At 46.2% G+C, this 20,288-nt stretch overlaps 1 protein-coding gene across 8 annotated transcripts in view; it reads right to left on the bottom strand.

Moving 5' to 3' along the window:
* Positions 1 to 17,317, bottom strand: part of LOC108301323 (major histocompatibility complex class I-related gene protein) — a 19,858-nt gene extending 2,541 nt beyond the window's left edge. For 2 of the 8 annotated variants that reach the window (XM_017524454.2, XM_017524457.2), the window contains exons 1-4: positions 17,143 to 17,315; positions 4,875 to 5,135; positions 3,918 to 4,193; positions 952 to 1,132 (exon numbers count right to left, since the gene is read on the bottom strand). In XM_017524454.2, coding sequence (XP_017379943.1) covers positions 952 to 1,132; positions 3,918 to 4,193; positions 4,875 to 5,135; positions 17,143 to 17,197 — 773 coding nt within the window. In that variant the 5' untranslated portion in view covers positions 17,198 to 17,315. Of the gene's footprint in view, positions 1 to 856; positions 1,133 to 3,917; positions 4,194 to 4,874; positions 5,136 to 14,265; positions 14,382 to 17,142 lie in introns of all 8 variants that reach the window. The other 6 variants (XM_017524456.2, XM_017524453.2, XM_017524455.2 and 3 more) reach the window with 6 other exon arrangements.
* Positions 17,318 to 20,288: the final 2,971 nt, after the last annotated feature.

Below are 20,288 nucleotides of genomic sequence, written 5' to 3'. Positions count from 1 at the left end.
TTTTTTAGATAGGAGTCTTACTCCCGTCATGCAGGCTGGTATGCAGTGGCGCAATCTCTGCTCACTGCAACCTCCACCTCCCAGATTCAAGCAATTCTCCTTCTTCCCAAGTAGCTGGAATTACAGGCATAAGCCACCACGCCTGGCTAATTTTTTTTTGTATTTTTAGTAGAGACGGAGTTTCACCATATTGGACAGGGTGTTCTCAAACTCCTAACCTCAGATGATCTGCCCACCTCAGCCTCCCAAAGTGCTAGGATTACAGGTGTGAGCCACCACGGCCCAGCCTTTTTTTGGGGGGTTGGAGTCTCACTCAGTTGCCCAGGCTGTAGTGTAGTGACATGATCCTGGCTCACTGCAATCTCTGCTTTCCAGGTTCAAGCAGTTCTTGTGCCTCAGCCTCCTGAGTAGCTGGGATTACAGGCACGCACCACCATGCCGAGCTAATTTTTTTATGTTTTAGTAGAGTTGGGGTTTCACTATGTTGGCTAGGATGGTCTCAAATTCCTGACCTCAAGTCATCTGCCTGCCTCAGCCTCCCAAAGTGCTGGGATTATGGGCGTGAGCCACCGCAACTGGCCATGTTTAATTCTTAAATCTTTAATTTATAATGTAGTAAATAGCAATAGATATAACCCACATCTATAAAAGCTCTTTGGGGGTCCTCAATAATTTTTTAATAGTATTAAGGAGTCCTGGTTCCAAAAAGGGTGAGAACGACTTATTTAAAAGCCCCATTCTAAGGCACACTGGGTGAGGCAGTGATCTATCCTCCCCTCCCTGGCAGGGAGCATGGCTTCCTGCCCACCCATCTCTCCAGGCTCTCTCCCCAGACAGCCATGATCCCCTTGCTTACCCTGAGGGACCTGAAGAACAATGTGGACACCGCAGTGCTCCACATGACAGGAGTAAAGGTCGCTGCTCTGAGGATCAAGCTCAACTGACGCCCACCTTTGATAGGTTCCATCCCCACTGGGAAGAATGTCTCCATAATCCATTTCTTGGACAATTTCTTCCCCGTTTTTCATCCATGTCATGTAAATTTCTGGGGGGTAAAAGCCATGGGCTTTGCAGAAGAGAGTTGTAATCCCTGGAAAAGTTTCTTTGCGATTTACTCTGACCAGTGGGGGCTCTAGGAAGAAGAAGCTAAAGTTAAATTAAAGACTTTATGTACTGGGCATGTAATATTAGAACCTGGCAACTGGCTTTCACAATTTTTCTTTATTGCAGAAAACTTCTAAAGCTAAGAATGACCCAGAACTCACGTTCATCAACAATACACTTATTTATGCATACTTCCCACAATGGCAGTGCTCTAGGTAGTGAAGAATGCGGAGTTCGGCCATGCTCCATCCTCTAAGGGAGGAAAGCCATCCCGCTTTGAATGTTTCGGAAGTGTGCTGGGTTGTTTATTATTAACCTTTGAAATACCTTTATGTGTCAAGGAAAACTGACCCACAAAACGTACAGGTGACTGTTCCCTATAAGTAAGTCAGCAAGGGATTGGAGATGAGAACTCTCTATTTTCAGTGCACATAAATAATATAGCCATCCCTACTCAGTTTTGACTCTGGATTGCCTTGTGTACTCAGGGTGCCATTTTGATGACTACCATCAGGCACAAACATATGTAACAGATCATGACATGATTGTGCCTTCAAAGAAATTGATATCATAAAAGGGCTCCAACAGTGACACCAAAGAAGTATCCATGTATGACTTTGCTTCCTTGTGACGCCTCTGTTAATTTTCCATTCAGTCCTATCCTTAATGTTTCTTGCTGAAAATGGGTCATGCGGCCATACCAAGACCAAACGCACTGTCTGGGGTCACTGCTTCCTGCTCGTCTCTGACCCCCACCTTATCACTGGCCAGCCCAATACAGAGAAGAGCCTTCACTCCAACAGCGCTTTCCTTGTCTCTTTACCGAGGCATGACATTTGGAAGTAGAAAAAGGCTTTCCAACATTAAAAGTAAAATAAATGCTACTAGGAGAGATTGTGCTTTTTGGCAGGACATGTAAGAAATTAATCCAAGATCTTTTTTTTTTTTTGAGACAGAGTTTTGCTCTTGTTGCCCAGGCTGGAGTGCAATGGCAGGATCTTGACTCACTGCAACCTCCGCCTCCTGGGTTCAAGTGATTCTCCTGCCTCAGCCTCCCAAGTAGCTGGGATTATAGGCATGCACCACCGCGCCTGGCTAATTTTGTGTTTTTAGTAGAGACAGGGTTTCACCATGTTGGTCAGGCTGGCCTCAAACTTTCAGCCTCAGGTGATTCACCCGGCTCAGCCTCCCAAAGTGCTGGGATTACAGGCTGAGCCACCATGCCTGATCCTGAGATCCTTTCATAGGAGTGTGTGTGTGTGTGTGTGTGTGTGTGTGTGTGTGTGTGTGTGAAAGTGTGTGTGTAAGTGTGTTTTGACCCAAAGGTTGAGAATCCATTAGGACACTGAAGGTAGATAGAGGCCTGGAGAGAGGAGTAGATAGGCTCAAGTCAGACTTCCTATGCTCTTCCCACACACATTGTATCTAGGAGTTTCCTGTAGCATGATACAGGCATGATTCATTTTGAATAATAAGATCATACCTGAAAAGTTCTGTATGAACTAAAAGTTGATCAACTGAATCATATCTTTAAGGTACCAGAGGAGCTCTTTGCTGAAAGGAATCTTATCATTAATACTTTTTTTTTTTAATAGGGTCTTACGAGGTGCAGTGGCTCACGCCTGTATTCCTAGCACTTTGGGAGGCCGAAGCAGACAGATCACGAGGTCAGGAGTTCAAGACCAGCCCAACCAACATGATGAGACCCTGTCTCTACTAAAAATTAAAAAAAATAATTAGCCGGGCATGGTGGTGCATGCCACTCCGGAAGCTGAGGCAGGAGAACTGCTTGAACCTGGGAGGCAGAGGTTGCAGTGAGCCAAGATCGCGCCACTGCACTCCAGCTTGGCGACACAGTGAGACTGTCTCAATAAATAAATAAATAGGGTCTCGCTCTGTCACCCAGGCTGATCATGATCATGGCTCACTGCAGCCTTGACCTTATCCTCCCCACTCAGCCTCCTGACTTACAGGCATGTACCACCATGCTCAGCTAATATTTTTTTTAAAGAGAGACAGGGTTTCAGTCTCATAATGTTACCCAGGCCAGTCTTAAACTCCTGGCCTCAGGTAATCCTCCTGCCTCAGCCTCCCAAAGTGCTAAGATTACAGGCGTGAGCCACAGTGCCCAGCCTCATTAATCCGTTAGTAAAGCAGAGACCCCCACTCTGTTTATCCTGGTAAATCCAGATTTTCACTCCTGCTGGTAGTATGTGAGCCCTTCATTAACTAAACAATTTGTAAGAATTGTTCCACCTCCTAAAGAATTTCCAAGCTTATCATTGAAGGAATGGAAGAATTTGCCTCAGTGGATCCCCAAAAACAAGGTGCCCCACCTCTCTGTGTACACATGTGGGCGTATACACACAGGTATATAAACACATGCACACACACACCAGGCCACTCAGAACAAGAACCCTCCTATGAACTCAGCCTTCCTGAAAAAAGTTTTTTAAAAGCAAGGGGCTTTTCCTATTATGTCCAACTACTTCTGTTAAACATTTCCTTATTCTTTTTCTACTTTTTCTTCTTACTAAATTTTTTTTTCTGAAACGGAGTCTCACTCTGTTGCTAGGCTGGAGTGCAGGGGCGCGATCTCCACTCTGTCAAGACAAGGGGGACTGCCAAATCTTGTCAAGACGCCGCTCAAAAGTAAGGAGGGAAAGTTTTCAGGGGGCTCTAGCCATGAGATCACAATAGGCCAACTAAAGAGATGGCTGTAGGATAGGGTGGATGTAACCTAGACTGGAGGAGTTATGTATAGAAACAGTTGTTCAGGCAGTGCGGGAGTGAGGCCTTCTCTCTTTCTTTACCTGTTCTTTGTAGGGTGTCTTTCCCATACTCCAGGAATCTCTTTAGCCAGGCAATACATTCTTCTTCCAGCCAATTCTTCTGATATTGCAACTCATGCTGATTGGCCTCCCATGCCCGCTTGATGGTGTGAGCCACATTATCGACAGCCAGCCAGGACAGGGTGTCTTTATCGAAGATCATGAAATCCTGTCCGTCATATGCATACTGGAGAAATCCTGTGGTGCTTCCATCCTCCATCAGCTCACAGCCAATCATTCTCTGGTAAGTGTGAGACCCTGAAACACACATGCAAACCTAAAGGGGTTCACACAGGGACAGAGGTGGGCTCTCAGGTGCTGGGACGGAGCATGGCTGGAAGCATCCTCTGGTTTACAGACCTATTGTGGCATCGCTGAGTCCCCAGGAGGTCCCTCTTATGGAAGCCCACCTGGCAGCAGGTATCTGTGAAGTACCTACCGCCTGTCAAAGGGGCATGATAATTCCTTCCTCGGGGAGTTGTCCTGTAATGGGAATGACTGATACGCTTTGTGGCTATTCTGAGTGCAGCGGAGGAGGGAGAGAGATGCAGGAGGCAGAAACACCCCTGGGTAAGTTAATGTCATTATGCACAAGCAAGCGAGTCACTGGGCCTGGATACCAGGAAGTGAGACACGGAATGGGCAAATTTAGAATGGGAAAGGAGATGCATGTCAGAAGCCTGAGTGGAAATGGGATGCAGATACAGATACAGAGATGGGGAAGAGTGGGTGTGGCAGATGACAGAGCGCTTCTGGGGGACACAGGGACAGTCCAGAAGACGCACAGGCAGATGGGAGGCCCTGAACTCCACCAACCCGATTCCCAGGCTTTGCCAGAAGCCACAGCAGGTGCAAGTCAGCATCGCTCATTGGAGGTCAGCCCGGGGGCCTCTGTGGGGCGGGGCAGGGCAGAAGCGTCCATCTCTGCCGCCTGCACACCTGAGTGATTGTAGTGCCTCTGCAGGCGATTCAGTTCCACCTTGAACATCTGCTGCCAGCCCCTCAGCAGCTGAGTGTACCTCTCCCAGTGATCAGGCGCGAGGTTCTCTGCCATCCATGGGGCCCGCGGCTCCTTCTGCCGAGTGATGCTGTCGTATGTGGTGATAGGGTGCGAGTCCACATACCCAACCGAAATAAATTCAGGGACCCCATGGCCAGGATCTGAAACGCCCAGGCGAAAATATCTCAGAGAGTGCGTCCCTGGGAAGGAGGCAAAGAAGGAAGACATGTAGGGTCTCAGACGATGCAGATCCTTCAGCTGTATCCACTGAGCCCCACACGAGTGCTCCCTGCTCAGCTGCACCCAGGCCTCCAGGCCCCAGCTGCTGTTTCCTCTTACAGAACCACAGAACCGAAGAACCAAGGGCCTGGACAGGACTGTAGAGCTCCAGTCCAGCAACTTGGAGCCTTCTTGTTCAGGTTTGCAAATGCAGGGTGGAATTTTACAGGTAATCTCAACTCGTAGACAAAATATGGAATGCTGCTGTGGTTGGAGGGGGAAGAGGGAAGATCACTCACTGGGGACACAGGGGAGCTGTCCCTGCGGGAGCCCTCGACAACTCTGAAGGCCTGAAAACCCTGATAATGCAGCCCTCTTCTTTTACCAAGGAAGCCTCTGGTGAAAAAATGAGGACCCTTCACTCTACCTCTCTGTGTGCACGTGTGGGCGTATACACACAGGCACACAAACACACGCACACACACACCAGGTCACTCAGAACAAGAACCCTCCTATGAACTCAGCCTTCCTGAAAAAAGTTTTTTAAAAGCACCGTGCTTTCCCTATTATGTCCGACCACCTCTGTTAAACATTTTCTTATTCTTTTTCTACTTTTTCTTCTTACTAAATTTTTTTTTCTGAGACAGAGTCTCACTCTGTCGCTGGGCTGGAGTGCAGTGGCACGATCTCAGCTCACTGCAACCTCCACCTCCTGGGTTCAAGGGATTCTCCTGCCTCAGCCTCTTGAGTAGCTAGGACTACAGGCACGTGCCACCATGCCCAGCTAATTTTTGTATTTTTAGCAGAGACAGGGTTTCACCATGTTGGCCAGGATGGTCTTGATCTCTTGACCTCATGATCCGCCCACCTCGCCCTCCCAAAGTGCTGGGATTACAGGCGTGAGTCACTTCGCCCAGCACTAAATATTGTTATAAAGATTGTAATAAGGGTTAAAAGTAAACCAAAATGAAGCAAAACTGGCCCTCTCTGCCGCTCCCACACCAAACTTCTCTCACTTGTCCGAGAAGCTTAGGGCCTGATGGAGACAAAGTGGTTTCAAAAGGTAGCATGATGGGTGGTGGGATCCAAGCTGGTGTGGGCCCTCAGGAGAGACTTCCAGAGAAGGTAATGTCCTAGGGAGATATCAGGGACAGGTGGGAGGAGCAGAGTGGAGACCACATGTGCAAGCTGGAAGCATGACAAGGCAGGGCGTGTGTGGGAACCAGATGACTGGGGATGGCTGGAGCACAGCGTCAGGCATCACAGGGAGAGGTGATGCCTGGGAGGCAGAGCCCAGGCTGAGAAGGCCACGCACCCCATGCCATGCCCAAAAGCTGGCAAACAGAAGGCATGCAGCTGCGATGGCTTTCTTCGCCTGCTCTGCCTGCCGGCGTCTGAAGACTCCCATGTCCGAGCCTTTTGTCCTATTAGCTCCTGCTGTTCTGACCCATCTACATCCTTCCCAGTCCTCAAAGCCCATCTCCAAAATTATTCCCAGGACCATCCTGATATTTCATGGCCGAGTTGAGATGACAGATAGAGGCCCACATACCAGAGATCCAGATATTTAAAAGGAATAAATCAACCTAACTGTGAAATATGTTCTATCCTCCCACCTTGAGAGATGAATAGTCCTTTGTGTGGCTTCAAAGGCCAAGTTCAAATTAAAAGATCTCACACTGTGTGAAGTTCTGGGCCTGAACGTGGTGACACAGAGAAGGCTGGTGTCTCCCTCCAGTCCCCGGCCCTCGGCCTGAGCCTCCTTTTTTTCTTCCCATTTCTTGCTCCATCCAGCACTGCCAAGGGCCTCCCACCATTAAACACCTCTATTTTTTAATTCAGGCTCCAGCCACAAACTGCCTCCTGTCCAAGCTTGTCCTGGGCTTAAGTGATCCTCCCATCTCTTGGCCACCCCTCGGGCCTAGCAAGGCAGCCAGTCCACCCTTAGAAGGATGGGCCAAAGTGAGAGTTTGCTGTGTAAACCTCAGCAGCTTTGTCAGCTGGGAGGGGAACTCCAGGTTCCTGGGTGCCCGCAGTCTGCTCTGCAGTGGAGGAGCCCAGACACAGGGTGACCACCTCCCCTCAGCCTCATGCACTCCTCGCTCTGTGGGGAGGGATGTGGGTAGTAGAGGGCCAGAGTGGGGCTCTCGGAATGTGGGGCCACATCCGGGGCTTCTCCTGCCTGTGTCTAAGAGCTGAGCTACACACCACCTCCCCGCAGTGTTTCCAGATTGCCCAACCCACTGCTGCTGTCACCTTTCAAAACTCCGCTACACTCCGATCTTCTGACATGGCCCTTGCCACCACAGAGCACCTTGCAAGGGCGAATACCATTTAATGTTATTCATTCCTTCCTTCTCATTTATAAGCATACAGTTAAGAAGAAAGATCAGACAAAAAAAAAATCACAAAATAGTTGGGTTAGCTTCTGTACAAGCAAGTTTGTTTATATTTTTCTTTTCTCTAAAACTACTTATGAAAGAACTCATAATGTGCACATTACCTTTTAGAATTGACCACCCCAAGGCCAGGGTAACTTGCCTTCTAGGGGAGACAGGCCCTGAGAGGTGGCTCCCACAGCACATTCCACCTGATTGTACTGTGTGTGTGTGTGTGTGAGAGAGAGAGAGAGAGACAGTGTTTTGCTCTGTTGCCCAAGCTGGAGTGCAGCGGCATGATCATAGCTCACTGTAGCCTTGAATTCCTGGGCTTAAGTGATTCTCCCACCTCAGCCTCCTGAGTAGCTGGGACTACAAGCTCATGCCACCACTTCCAGCTAACTTTTTTTTTTTTTTTTAATAGAGACAAGGTCTTGCTATGTTGCCCAGGCTGGTCTCAAACTCCTGGTCTCAAGTTATCCTCCCACTTTGGCCTCCCAGAGCGCTGGGATTAGACATGTGCACCACCACGCCCAGCAATTGATTGCACCTGTTCTGTAAAATCATTGTAAGCTCTTCTCTCTCGCTGCCCCTGGAGCTGGGGTATAGGAGTTTGGCAGGGTTCAGAGTAGGTGCCTGGCCCCATGGGCTCCTCCCTCACAGGCATGACCCTACATGTCGGCTGCAATATTGGACAGGGTGGAGGCTGGCCTCCCACAGGCTGGGGCAGCAGAAGGTCCCAATGCCCCTCTGCATTGCTTTGACCTTTTACTTCCCCCTTCCCTTCCTGTGGTGGGTGGGGGCTTGGGTTGGGAGGGAAGACAGTGGAAGCCTCTGGGGTGGTCATGACAGCATCTTCATAAAAGTGTTGGATCTTATGAAAACAAGAGCCAGAGATAGCATGAGTTCTGTCGTAAAACGGAGAGCTACCAGATTCTGCCTTCTCTTTCCCCTGGCTTACTACCTTCTACCTGCTTCTCAATCTTAAGGCACTTAAAAACGGGGACTTAGCTTTTTTCCTTTGTATTTCCTGCAAAGCCTGGTGCAGCGAGCTTGGCACATGGTAGGAGCTTGGTAAATATTTAGTGAATTAAATTGTTGGCGAAACACTTTATTTCTGTGGTTTGGAATAATAAAATATATGCTGGAAGGAACATGAATCTATGTAACCTGGATCTTAAATATATATATATATATATATATATATATATATATATATGAGACAGAGTCTCACTCTGTCACCCAGGTTGGAGTGCAGTGGCATGATCTCGGGTCACTGCAATCTTTGCCTCCCAGGTTCAGGCAATTCTCCCTGCCCCAGCCTCCCAAGTAGATGGGATTACAGGCATCCATTACCACACTCAGCTGATTTTTGTGTTTGTGTTAATATAGATGAGTTTTCGCTACATTGGCCAGGCTGGTCTTGAACTCCTGACCTCCATTTATCCACCCACCTTGGCCTCCCAAAGTGCTGGGATTACAGGCGTGAGCCACTGTGCCCGGCCTAAAAAATATTTTTCATTCAAGGGACGGCTGGTGAATGAACAGTAGAGCTGTAATCTGGGGTCTGCAAAAGGTGCGTGCGTGTGTGTGTGTGTGTGTGTGTGTGTATGCAAATCTGCAATTGATTTTGAAATAGTTCTATTTTTTCAAATCTGGAAAGTTTTGTGGCTACTCTGGAGATATGCAACTGTCTAAAGAAGGAGGCAAAAGGAGGAACAAGTTGTGAATATTAGTTCTCACACTTTCTTAACATTCATTTGTATATCCGATGCCTCTTCTGTGCCAGCCACTCTTCTAGCCCTTAAGCTTGTACCAGACCAAATAGATGAAAATGTCTGCCCTCGTGGATTCTACACTCTAGTCAGGGTAAGGGGAGAAGATAGACTATGAAATATAATTTTTTAAAAGTACAGTGGAGAAAAATAAAACTGCAAGGCCAGGCGCGGTGGCTCAAGCCTGTAACTCAGCACTTTGGGAGGCCGAGGCGGGTGGATCACGAGGTCAAGAGATCGAGACCATCCTGGTCAACATGGTGAAACCCCGTCTCTACTAAAAATACAAAAAATTAGCTGGGCATGGGGGCATGTGCCTGTAATCCCAGCTACTCAGGAGGCTGAGGCAGGAGAATTGCCTGAACCCAGGAGGCGGAGGTTGCGGTGAGCCGAGATCGCGCCATTGCACTCCAGCCTGGGTAACAAGAGCGAAACTCCGTCTCAAAAAAAAATAAAAAATAAAAATAAAACTGCAAAGAGGAATGGACAACACTATTTAAAATAGGAAGGCCTGGCCGGGCGTGGTGGCTCACGCCTGTAATCCAAGCACTTTGGAGGCCAAGGTGGCGGATCACCTGAGGTTGGGAGTTCAAGACCAGCCTGACCAACATGGTGAAACCCCGTCTTTAAAAAAATAAAATAAAATAAAATAAAAATAAAATAAAATAGGAAGGCCTATTAAGGAAGGCCTCCCAGAAAGGTGAATTCTGAGCAAGTGTCTGCAAGGAGCTAGGGAGACTGGCAGATGTCTGGGGTCAGCAGTCTGGGCAGGAAGGGCCATGCAAAGGTGCCCAGGAAAGAACATGCCTGGCACATTCCAGGAGCAGCACAGAGGCTTGTGGCTGGAGCTGAGGGAGTGAGGGGAAAAGAAAGAGGTAGGAATCACTTCCATAGTTATTCATGGGAAAAAAAACCTCACGAAGAGCAGATTCCAGGCAGAGAATGCAGAGAGGAGAAAAAAGAAGGAAAAAAAAAAGATGCTGTGTTGTTAAGCTGGGTTGGTGTAGAACAGCCCCTGGAATCTGGGCTTTCTACTTTTATGATCTCTGGGGTCTACATTCCTGGTAGATGTCAACAAGCAAAAAAAACAACCAACCAACCAAACAAACAACAACAACAACAAACCAGTATCGACCACTTAGGACATTAGTGCCCAATAGGAGGATTTATTCCAGGCAAGTATCACAAGCATCATCTCTAAACATAATATTTACAATTCATGTAACTTTGCTTTCTTATAAAAATATAACTTTCATAAGAATTTGCATTATCTGAAGTTAAAAGAGCTAGATAGGAATATGGTCTGTTGACAGTACTGTCCAAGTAAATATTGTGGGTATTTTTTTTTAATCTCAATCTCATTCAGATTCCTGGTTTTGAAACAGTTATTCTCCACCAGCCAGGCTTGACCTCAAAGTCCAGGCCCCTAAAGGCTGGACTCTCTCTGCCAGTCACACCCATCCACCCCTGCTTCAGCCCAGCATGACTCTGCTCCAGGACATCTCATCCCTCTCCTTTTCATTTGCCATGGACCCAGTTACCCATCCGGTGCCTCCACAGGAATAAGTCGTGCTTGCTCCTTAGCTGGGCTTTTAAAATGTTACCTCCGCTGTGGTGGGAAGTTGATTGACACATGTTCGGTCAATAACTCACAACAGATAAGATGAGGAAAAGTCCAGGTACTCTCTCTCTCTTAGTACATTAAAGCTTGTGATAATTTACATCCTACCAGGATTTGCTGTAGAGATGATCAGATTTTGAATCATTTGAAAAGACCAATATCTGACCATTTTTGACCTACAAAAATGGCAATTTCATACCATTTCATCTAATCTTCCATTTCTCTTTTCTTGCCCTAATAATTTTGAAATTAAGTCTCTCTCCCTTTCCATGAACAGGTCATCAGCATCAACTCACTTATTAAGCTGAAATATACAATTTAGAATTTGGTCTTCTGTCTAAGTCAGCCAAGCTGCTTCTCAAAGAGCATTTCCTGCCTGGTCTCATCAGCTTCTGACAGTGCTGGAGAGCCTGAACAACACAACCAAACAGCTCTTAGGCCAGATGCGATGGCTACTTGAAAGTTCTAAATTATGTTCCCTTTAACCTGTACTTTAACGCATCAGGACATTCTTACAAAAGCCTGTGAAAATCACTGGATTGTAAAATAATTGATAAAGTGTTTTCACATATTCATCCATGGGGGCAATTCTTATCTATTTAGTGTCTACTATGCACAAGGAATTGGAGGCCGTGTTAGGAAGAGAAGAACAAATCAGATACCAGCTCTTTCTTCCAGGAACTTACAGTATTATTGGGGAGCTAAAGCACATAACAAAAAGATGCAATGCCACCACACACGGCAACAAGCAGTGAGTGCCCCAGAAGAGTACCAACGGGGTGCTCCAGCCACTTGGAGAAGACACACTGGCCCCACGAGAAGGGATCCACTGGGAAATGTTCCAAAGAGAAGGTGGCAGATCAGATGGGCCTTCAATGAGGCATAAAGCAGCATCTTAATCATAGTCATCACAACTGCATTTATTTATTGAGCACCTACCTTGTGTTAGGTACCATTCTAAGCCCTTGATAAACATGGGTTTCACTTATTCGTCTAACAAACTTTTGAGGTAGGTCTTACAATTCCATTCCACAGATAGAAAATAGGTTGCAGAGATATTAATTGCCCAAGATCATCTTCAGAATCCACAAGTGCAGGAACCAGAAATCACACTGTGATCTCTCTACCGGAAGCCCCTCTACCTTAGACTACCCAACCCTCCCTAGTGTAAGGGAAGTTTCCCAGGCCAGGAAGTCTCAGGCTTCTAGCCCCTGGATTATCACTGCTCTCTCCCACCCCCTTGTGTCAAGGATGACTTACTGCCACTGATTTCCCAGTCCCTGGGGCCGCAAGCTCCAGACCTTCCTACATGCAGGTGGCAGTGAGTCCTGATTGGATAACCAGCTCAACACAGTCCGATTATTTGTTGGCTCTCTCAAGTAGCGTAATGCCTTAATAAGGTCAAAATGATTATGATTCCTTGGAATGACTCTTTGGAATTTCGAGCATCGTGGGAATGAGGGGGAGGAGTAGGTGGCAATATGTTTAGTTAAGGGCATCATCATGTTCGTGGATGGTTCTGTGTGCAGCAAGAACCGTTAGTCCCCTGTCCTACTGACTTGTCTAACTACAGGAACTTACTGAAAGCACAAAAGTGCTGAATGTGACAAGTTTGGCTTGTGAGCTACTTTTCTGAGGCTATCCTTTGGAAGGTTGCCAATGTCTCACTTCATATAGGTTTATTCTTTTCTGATGGTCTAATAAGCACAGTCCTGGCTGCTGGAAACACAGCAATGCACACACGAAAGTCCCAGGCCTCTGAGCTAATTTCTAGCCAGGAGATTGGCAGTAAATACACATATAATACAAGGTCAGGTGGAGATAAAGGTTATGAAGAAAAGTAAAGCAGAGAAAAGACAGTGGAGAGGAGAGGCCTGATCTTTTAAGTAGAGGGACCAGAGGAGGTGGCATTTGAGCAGAGATGTGAATGGAGTAAGGAAGTGAGCTCTGTAGGACCACGTGGAGTTTTGGAAAATGAATGAATGAGCTCTGTTGTCTTTTTTTGTTGTTGTTATTGTTGAGACAGAGTTCGCTCTTGTTGCTCAGGCTGGAGTGCAATGGGGCAATCTCAGCTCACCACAACCTCCTCCTCCTGGGTTCAAGCAATTCTCCTGCCTCAGCCTCTTGAATAGATGGGACTACAGGCATGCGCCACAATGCCTGGCTAATTTTGTATTTTTAGTAGAGACAGGGTTTCTCCATGTTGGCCAGGCTGGTCTCAAACTCCAGACCTCAGGTGATCTGCCCACCTTGGCCTCCCAAAGCGCTGGGATTACAGGCATGAGCCATCGTGCCTGACCAAAAAAATGAATGAATGAGCTCTGGTGTCTTTTTTCCTTCACTACACTCCCTATACAATGATAACTATATGTCTCATGTTTCCCAGAAGAATCCCAATTTTATAAGTTTTATTCTTTTAAAATGATCTTTTGAAGTTATAGCAAAATGTGACTTAATATGTATACTCTTGATAGACTTTCCCCAATAAATTTAAATTCAGACATCGGAAAAAAACATACTTTGTCATTTGTGTCAATTTGAGCTCCCCAAACTAAGTGTTCAAAGAGTCATGTGTTTGATCTTTAACTTAGGCTCCTTCCCTGCAGTTCTCACCAATACTGTGGGGTAAGAGGATTGAGATCAAGTGAGAATAGACAGCTATTTCAACTAGTCAAAAGAAAAATCTACCAATTAGTTGAATTTCTCAAATTTAGATAGATTCAACACCAATTAAGAGGAGGGCCTTGGCCGGGTGCGGTGGCTCATGCCTTTGGGAGGCCAAGGCGGGAGGATCATGAGGTCAGAAGTTCAAGACCAGCCTGGCCAACATGGCAAAACCCCATTTCTACTAAAAATACAAAAATTAGCTGGGCATGGTGGCAGGCGCCTGTAATCGCAGCTGCTCGGGAGGCTGAGGCAGGAGAATCACTTGAACTCGGGAGGCAGAGGTTGCAGTGAGCTGAGATCATACCATTGCACTCCAGTTTGGGCAACAAGAGCAAGACTCCACCTCAAGAAAAAAAGGCCTTAGAGGAGTGAAACATTGTCTTGGAGAAATTTCTATGGCATGTACCTTGGCAACAGCTCCATGGAAACAGACTGAAGTCTAATAAAGTCTTTAGAAAATACCCATATTTTCTCATGTTAACTCTTTGAACTCAAGGTCACTTCTAAGCAGATAATATGCACGTATGTTTTTTAACATTAGCCTGGTTGGCAGCTTAGGGAGCCTATCTATCATCAGGCCTTGTCTGTGAAGGACTCCACCGTTCATGAAGTAGATTGATATAGCAGATTGAGACAGCCATAAAAGTATGAGTAATATCAAGAGACTGACCTTGATTATGTCAAGATGAAACACACAAACCACATATGGCTATGCATGAGAAATCTCATGCTGGCCCCCAGTCTGATGTCACCTACCCATATCACCAGTTCACAGTTTCACACAGGCTGAAATGAAGAAGAAGATGAGTTGTAAAAGCATGAAACACCTTTTTAACACAAATCCTGCAACTACAGTAAGGTACAGTTTTGCATTTGTAATCATTATTACTGCCCAAGCTCTCTATGGCTCCCAGTCAAATAACTGTGATTTCTTAGGGACATTACCTCCGAACATAAATTCACCCAGGAAGTATTTACTAGTGCCTGTTGGGCAGTAGGTAGTGCCAGAGAAATAAGAAAAAATGAAGACATCTCTTTCTGTCTTTAAGGAGTGCCTCAAAGGGAAGATTTTTGTAAATGGAAAATTATAGAACTGTGAACAGGAGCTATGGGAGCACAAAGGAAGGAGGAGTCAGCTGCAGGCTATGGAGTCAATGAAAGCAACACACTGGAAGCGATATTGGACTTACGTTGACATTTCCTGGAGTAATGACCCACAACATTGCAGAATCTCCTCTCTGGGTTTCCCCATCTATTAATGGTATATAGCAGCCATTCAGGGCTAGTACTAGGCATAAATATCAAGTACACCAAGTATTTTTTCATAATCTCATATCCTTTCCCTGCCAATGTCCCTCAAAGCCCAGGAATGTTCAGTTAGGGTCCTAGCAGGAAAGAGCCTTCAGCCCAGATGGTCACGTGAGGAGACCTTAATGACGACTCCTTGCAGAGATATGGTCAAGGTTAAGGGAACAAACAGAAATGATGGGCACCAGCAGGCTAACAACTATGGGAAGCCACCATCACCCCAGTTGGGGGGAAATAGGGGAGGGACGGTGGGGGGTGGGGAGCTGGGGAGAGATAGCAAGGGGAGAGATGGCAGATGTTGGTGATGGGGGGAAGGCAGCAAATCACACTGCCACGTGTGTACCTATGCAACAGTCTTGCATGTTCTTCACATGTACCCCAAAACCTAAAATGCAATAAAATAAATAAATGGGGGAAAAAAAAGAGAGAGAAGAATAGCAAATAGTATTACTGAAGCCCAATGGGAGCTAGAACCATGAAGAAGGGGTTATTCAGGAAAGACAACCTCACAGAAGCACACAGCTACTGCCAGAGACATTATAGAAGGAGGGGAAGGCGCAAGAAAGACATTTCTCAGCCTCTCTTTCCTCCCTGCTCTCTGACCTCTCTCCCTTCAGTGTTTCCCATTGTGTGAACCCAAGCAGAAATCAGCTTGCAAGAGAGTGTAGGTGATGCAGTCTAGCAGTCAGCCTCAAGGACACAAAACAACAGAGAAGGATGCAGTCTGAGGAGTCAAAAGAACAACCAGCACCAAGTGACCTTCCCTTGTCTTTGTAACTTACTTGTTTTATTTCCTATCCCCCCAATTATCAAAGTGACAAGTCTTGACACCCAGAGGCACAGTGACATTGTGAAACAGCCCCGGACAGAGGGCCAGAAGACCTGCAGTCTCCTACAGGCTGCTCCTTATGTGAGCCTGGTTGCTCTCCAGGCCTAGAGAAAAATCCAGGGCGCATCTTTAAATGGGGATATTTCCCTCACCTACCACAGTCAGTGAGATTGTCAAGGGGATAATATGTTTAAGGAATATTATTCCATATTATTGGAGAGTTCTTTGAGAAGCAATGCAGGCAATATATAAGTTTTTTACTTCCAAAAATATCACGCTTTACCTCCCTCCTCTGTTCCTCTTTCATCTTCTGCCTCTCACCCTCAGCCCCAATCTTTCCCATAGATGATGAGACTTTCTGGATTAAATTTTCATGGAAGCAGAGACTATGTCTATTTGTTCACTGCCATATCCCCCAAAGCACCTGGCACAAAGTAGCCCATCAATCAATATTTGAACAATTAATACATGGATGATTTTTAAATTTTTATTTGTATAAATGTATGATGTAAACTGCAATTTTGTTATAAGCATAGATTGCGTAGTGGTCAAGTTGGGGCTTTAAAGTATCTATCATCCAAGTAACATACATTGTACCCATTAAGTAATTTCTCATCATCCACCTCTCTCACCCTTCTGAATCTCCGTTGTCACTCATTCCACTCTCTACATGCATGGATGATTTGAAAGAGCTCCTTCCTCTCATGTCCGTCAGTAATACCTAAGGTGGTGGCCAAGCCTACATTTTAGACACACTACCAGTCCTCAGCCCAGAGAGCAGGTGCCTAGAGCAGAGAAGCCTGGCAGTTCTAGCCCATGGGCCCTCCCACCTATTAAAGGCAACAGAAGGCTTTTGCTTCCCCAGTGACATGAGCTCCTAAAACAATGAAAAACTCTCCCTTCTACTTGATTAATACTTCTCACAGCCAGTAATCAAGCCCAGAGCCATGGTTTTATCTTTCCTGGATCTTTTGTTACAGGTAGGGCTTGTGTTGAGTAGAGAAAACTAAATAAACCTGAACAATGGATCTGCTCCACTGTTAATGCCCCTGAAACTCTGACGACATCCTCATGAGACTCTGGAGGTTAGAGAAGAGGAGAAACAAAAGTAAAAGAAAAAATATGAGCAGAAAAGAAGGGGAACCATACTCAGAAGGAAAGTGAGGAAGTTCCGGAGTCTAGTTTCTAGAATGGCTCCCACTGCCTCAGAAGGTGGTGACATCAAAGTCCTACAAATATGAACTGGAAAACTGTTCAGGTAGTCCATTGCTCCTGGAGTCTTGATGTAATACATACACTTTTTTGCCCCTGGCTTCTGTATTTTCCGCCACAAGTTTTAGGAAGAAAAGCTGTTCCTTCTAGGCTTCCTCGACTTTGGAGTTAGGGGAGAAGAGAATGTGGAGTACTCACGGGCATCGCTCTGCTTCGCCGTTAATACAATGATGAGAGGTAACAGGAACACCATCAGTTCCCTGTAGTCCTTCTCTTTCTGGGTTCTTTTAACCAAAAACTGACAGGTCCCTTCCGTGAACCCCTTGGGTGATTTAGCAGCTGAGTGACACACAGGGCCTTCTTCCAATAAATACAGGGGAAAATATGCAGTGTCATCAGTTGCTAGGTGAAAAAAAGACGAAAGCTCTGAGCACTCTTGGTAACTTTTAACCCTTTGCTAGTTTCAGACACTGTTTACCTCTTTTGGTGTATCTGTCTTCACCCTCTTCCCAACTTTTAAATATTTATGGAGCACAGTCATGTTCAAGACACAGTGAAAGATTAATCATATCTGGTCAACCAGGGAGCTCAAGTTGCTGCCTCTGTTCCCTGGAGCCTAGATTTTTGCTTAAGGGTCAATAAGAGTCATACAGTTCCCAGGGCTTAGAACTCCCTGCTCTGGCTCCCTGTGATGCTGTAGTCTCTGCTTCTGAGACAGCAGGTGTCACTCAGATTTTCCTGTAATCTACAGCTTAGGTCTAGCTGTAGATTACCTAAGCTTATTCTAACACCCAGCACAATGAGCTCAAAATGCTTATTGAATAAAGGAAGGCAAGAGAAAGGCTTCAGAGAAGATTCTGAGGAGCAGCCACTCAGCTTGCTCAATCAGTAATCCCCAGGATCAAGCTGTGTCTATACTGTCATCAGGAGCACATGACAAGCTGGAAAACAGCAGCTTAAGCTTGTCCAGGGAGCTGGGGAACAGGTCCAGACAGGAAAGAGGAAGTAGGCATGAAGCAGAGAGGTAAATGGAGGCAGGGCCATGAGGCGGGCAGGCTTGAGCTGGGTTCAGGGACCTGGGTTTGCCTCCCCACTACTTGACCGTGGTAGAATTCCAAATTGCCTGGGATTTGACCACGGGTTTGCCTCCCGGCTTTTTGACGGTGGGCAAATCCCAAAGGCTTGATTTCTTCAACTTTAAAGGCAAATCCTACCATATATTTCACAGGCTTGTTGAAGGATCAGAAGAAGTTCTGATTAAGATGCACTTAGTAGGTAGTAGAACCTTATCTACTGGTTTCCTTGTATGGGAGGCTGAGAACTGTCTGCCCCAAAGATGTCCACATCTGACTCCCCAGAACCTGTGGATATGTTACCTTAAATGGCAAAAACAAAACAAAAACATTGCCGGGCGCTGTGGCTCACACCTGTAATCCCAGCACTTTGGGAGGCCCAGGTGGGTGGATCAGCTGAGGTCTGGAGTTCGAGACAAGCCTTGCCAACTTGGTGAAACTCTGTCTCTACTAAAAATACAAAAATTAGCCGGGTGTGGTGGCACACACCTGTAGTCCCAGCTACTTGGGAGGCTGAGGCAGGAGAATTGCCTGAACCTGGGATGTGGAGGTTGCAGTAAGCTGAGATTGCGCCACTGCACTCCAACCTAGGCAATAGACTCCACCTCAAAACAACAACAAAAAAAACCCTTGGCAGATGTGATTAAATTAAGGATCTTGAGACAAAGAGGTCATCTGGATTATCTGCTGGGTGCAGTGTAATCAGAGGCGCTTTATTAGAGGGAGGCAAAAGGGTTGGAGGTGAGGAGATGTGCAAGTGGAACAGAGGTCAGGGTGATGCCATTGCTGAAAGAAGGGCATGAACCAAGGAACGCAGCCAGCCTCTAGAACTAGAAAAGAGAAGGACAGATTCTCCCTAGAGCCTCCAGAAGGAATGTAACACTTTGATTTTAGCCGATAAGACATATTTTTGGACTTTTGTCCTCCAGAACTTTGAGAGAATAAATTTGTGTTGTTCGAGGCCACTAAGTTGCTGGTAATTTGTTACGGCAGCTAGAACCTAATAGGTCTACCATTACCCAGAATAAAATAAGAAGCCAGATAACGAAATTAACATTTGGCAGTCACTCAGCAGCCGCCCGGCACCTTCTCTTCTCAGATCTTTGTATTTCTTTCTTCCTTTCCTTTCTGTTCCCTTACTTTGTTTTTCCTTTTGTTATTCATTTAACAAATACAGGCACCTGGGTGCCTCTTTTGGAAAACTCCCCCAATATTCCCAGATGCCTCTCAGCACTGGAATTCCATGGCCATGCATTTGTTCCTTTGAATTTTTGTTAATATCTTGTTCCAAAAATGCATCCCATACCATAACCTGCTGTACTACCATTAAAAAGTAGGTATGGCTACAATGTTTTTCTTTCTTTCTTTTTTTTTTTTTTTTGAGATGGAGTCTTGCTCTATCGCCCAGGCTGGAGTGCAGTGGCGCCATCTCAGCTCACCACAACCTCCATCTCCCAGGTTCAGGCTATTCTTCTGCCTCGGCCTCCCGAGTAACTGGGATCACAGGCATGTGCCACCACACCTGGCTAATTTTTGTCTTTTTAATAGAGATGGGGTTTCACCATGTTGGCCAGGCTGGTCTTAAACCCCTGACCTCATGTGATCTACCTGCCTTGGCCTCCCAAAGTGCTGGGATTACAGGTGTAAGCCACCACACCCGACTGATGTCTTTCATTTTTAAGTCATTTTATTCTGATCGCAAATTAGTGTATTTAATCCAGACCAGGCAAATACACACACAAAAAAACAGAGAGTAATAAGATAAAAATCTCCCATCAGAAAAAATTGCTGTTGGCTGGATGAGGTGGCTCATACCTGTAATCCCAACACTTGGGGAGGCTGAGGCGGGCAGATTGCTTGAGCTCAAGAGTTTGAGACCAGCCTGGGCAATATGGTGAAACCCCCATCTCTACTAAAAACACAAAAACTTAGCTAGGTGTGGTGAATGCACCTGTAGTCTCAGCTACTCAGGAGGCTGACATGGGAGGATCACTTGAGCCTGGGAGGTCAAGGCTGCAGTGAGCCGAGATCATGTGACTGCACTACAACCATGGCAACAGAGTAAAACCCTATAAAAGAAAGAAAGTGGGGGGGAACACGGAGAGGGAGGGAAGAAGGAAGGAAGGGAGGATGGAAGGAAGGAAGGAAGGAAAGGAGGGAAGGAGGGAAGGAAAAAACTTGCTATGTTGCTCAGGCTGAAAACTGCTAACTTTTGATGTACTTTTTCATACGTGTCACTTGGCTTTTCACTTCTTTTTTTTTTTTTTTTTT

Source organism: Cebus imitator, unplaced genomic scaffold (genome assembly GCF_001604975.1).
Source record: "Cebus imitator isolate Cc_AM_T3 unplaced genomic scaffold, Cebus_imitator-1.0 Scaffold33, whole genome shotgun sequence".
Classification (NCBI taxonomy): Eukaryota; Metazoa; Chordata; class Mammalia; order Primates; family Cebidae; genus Cebus; species Cebus imitator.
The sequence above is the reverse complement of the archived record's forward strand: the minus strand, read 5'-3'. Positions and strand labels throughout refer to the sequence as shown.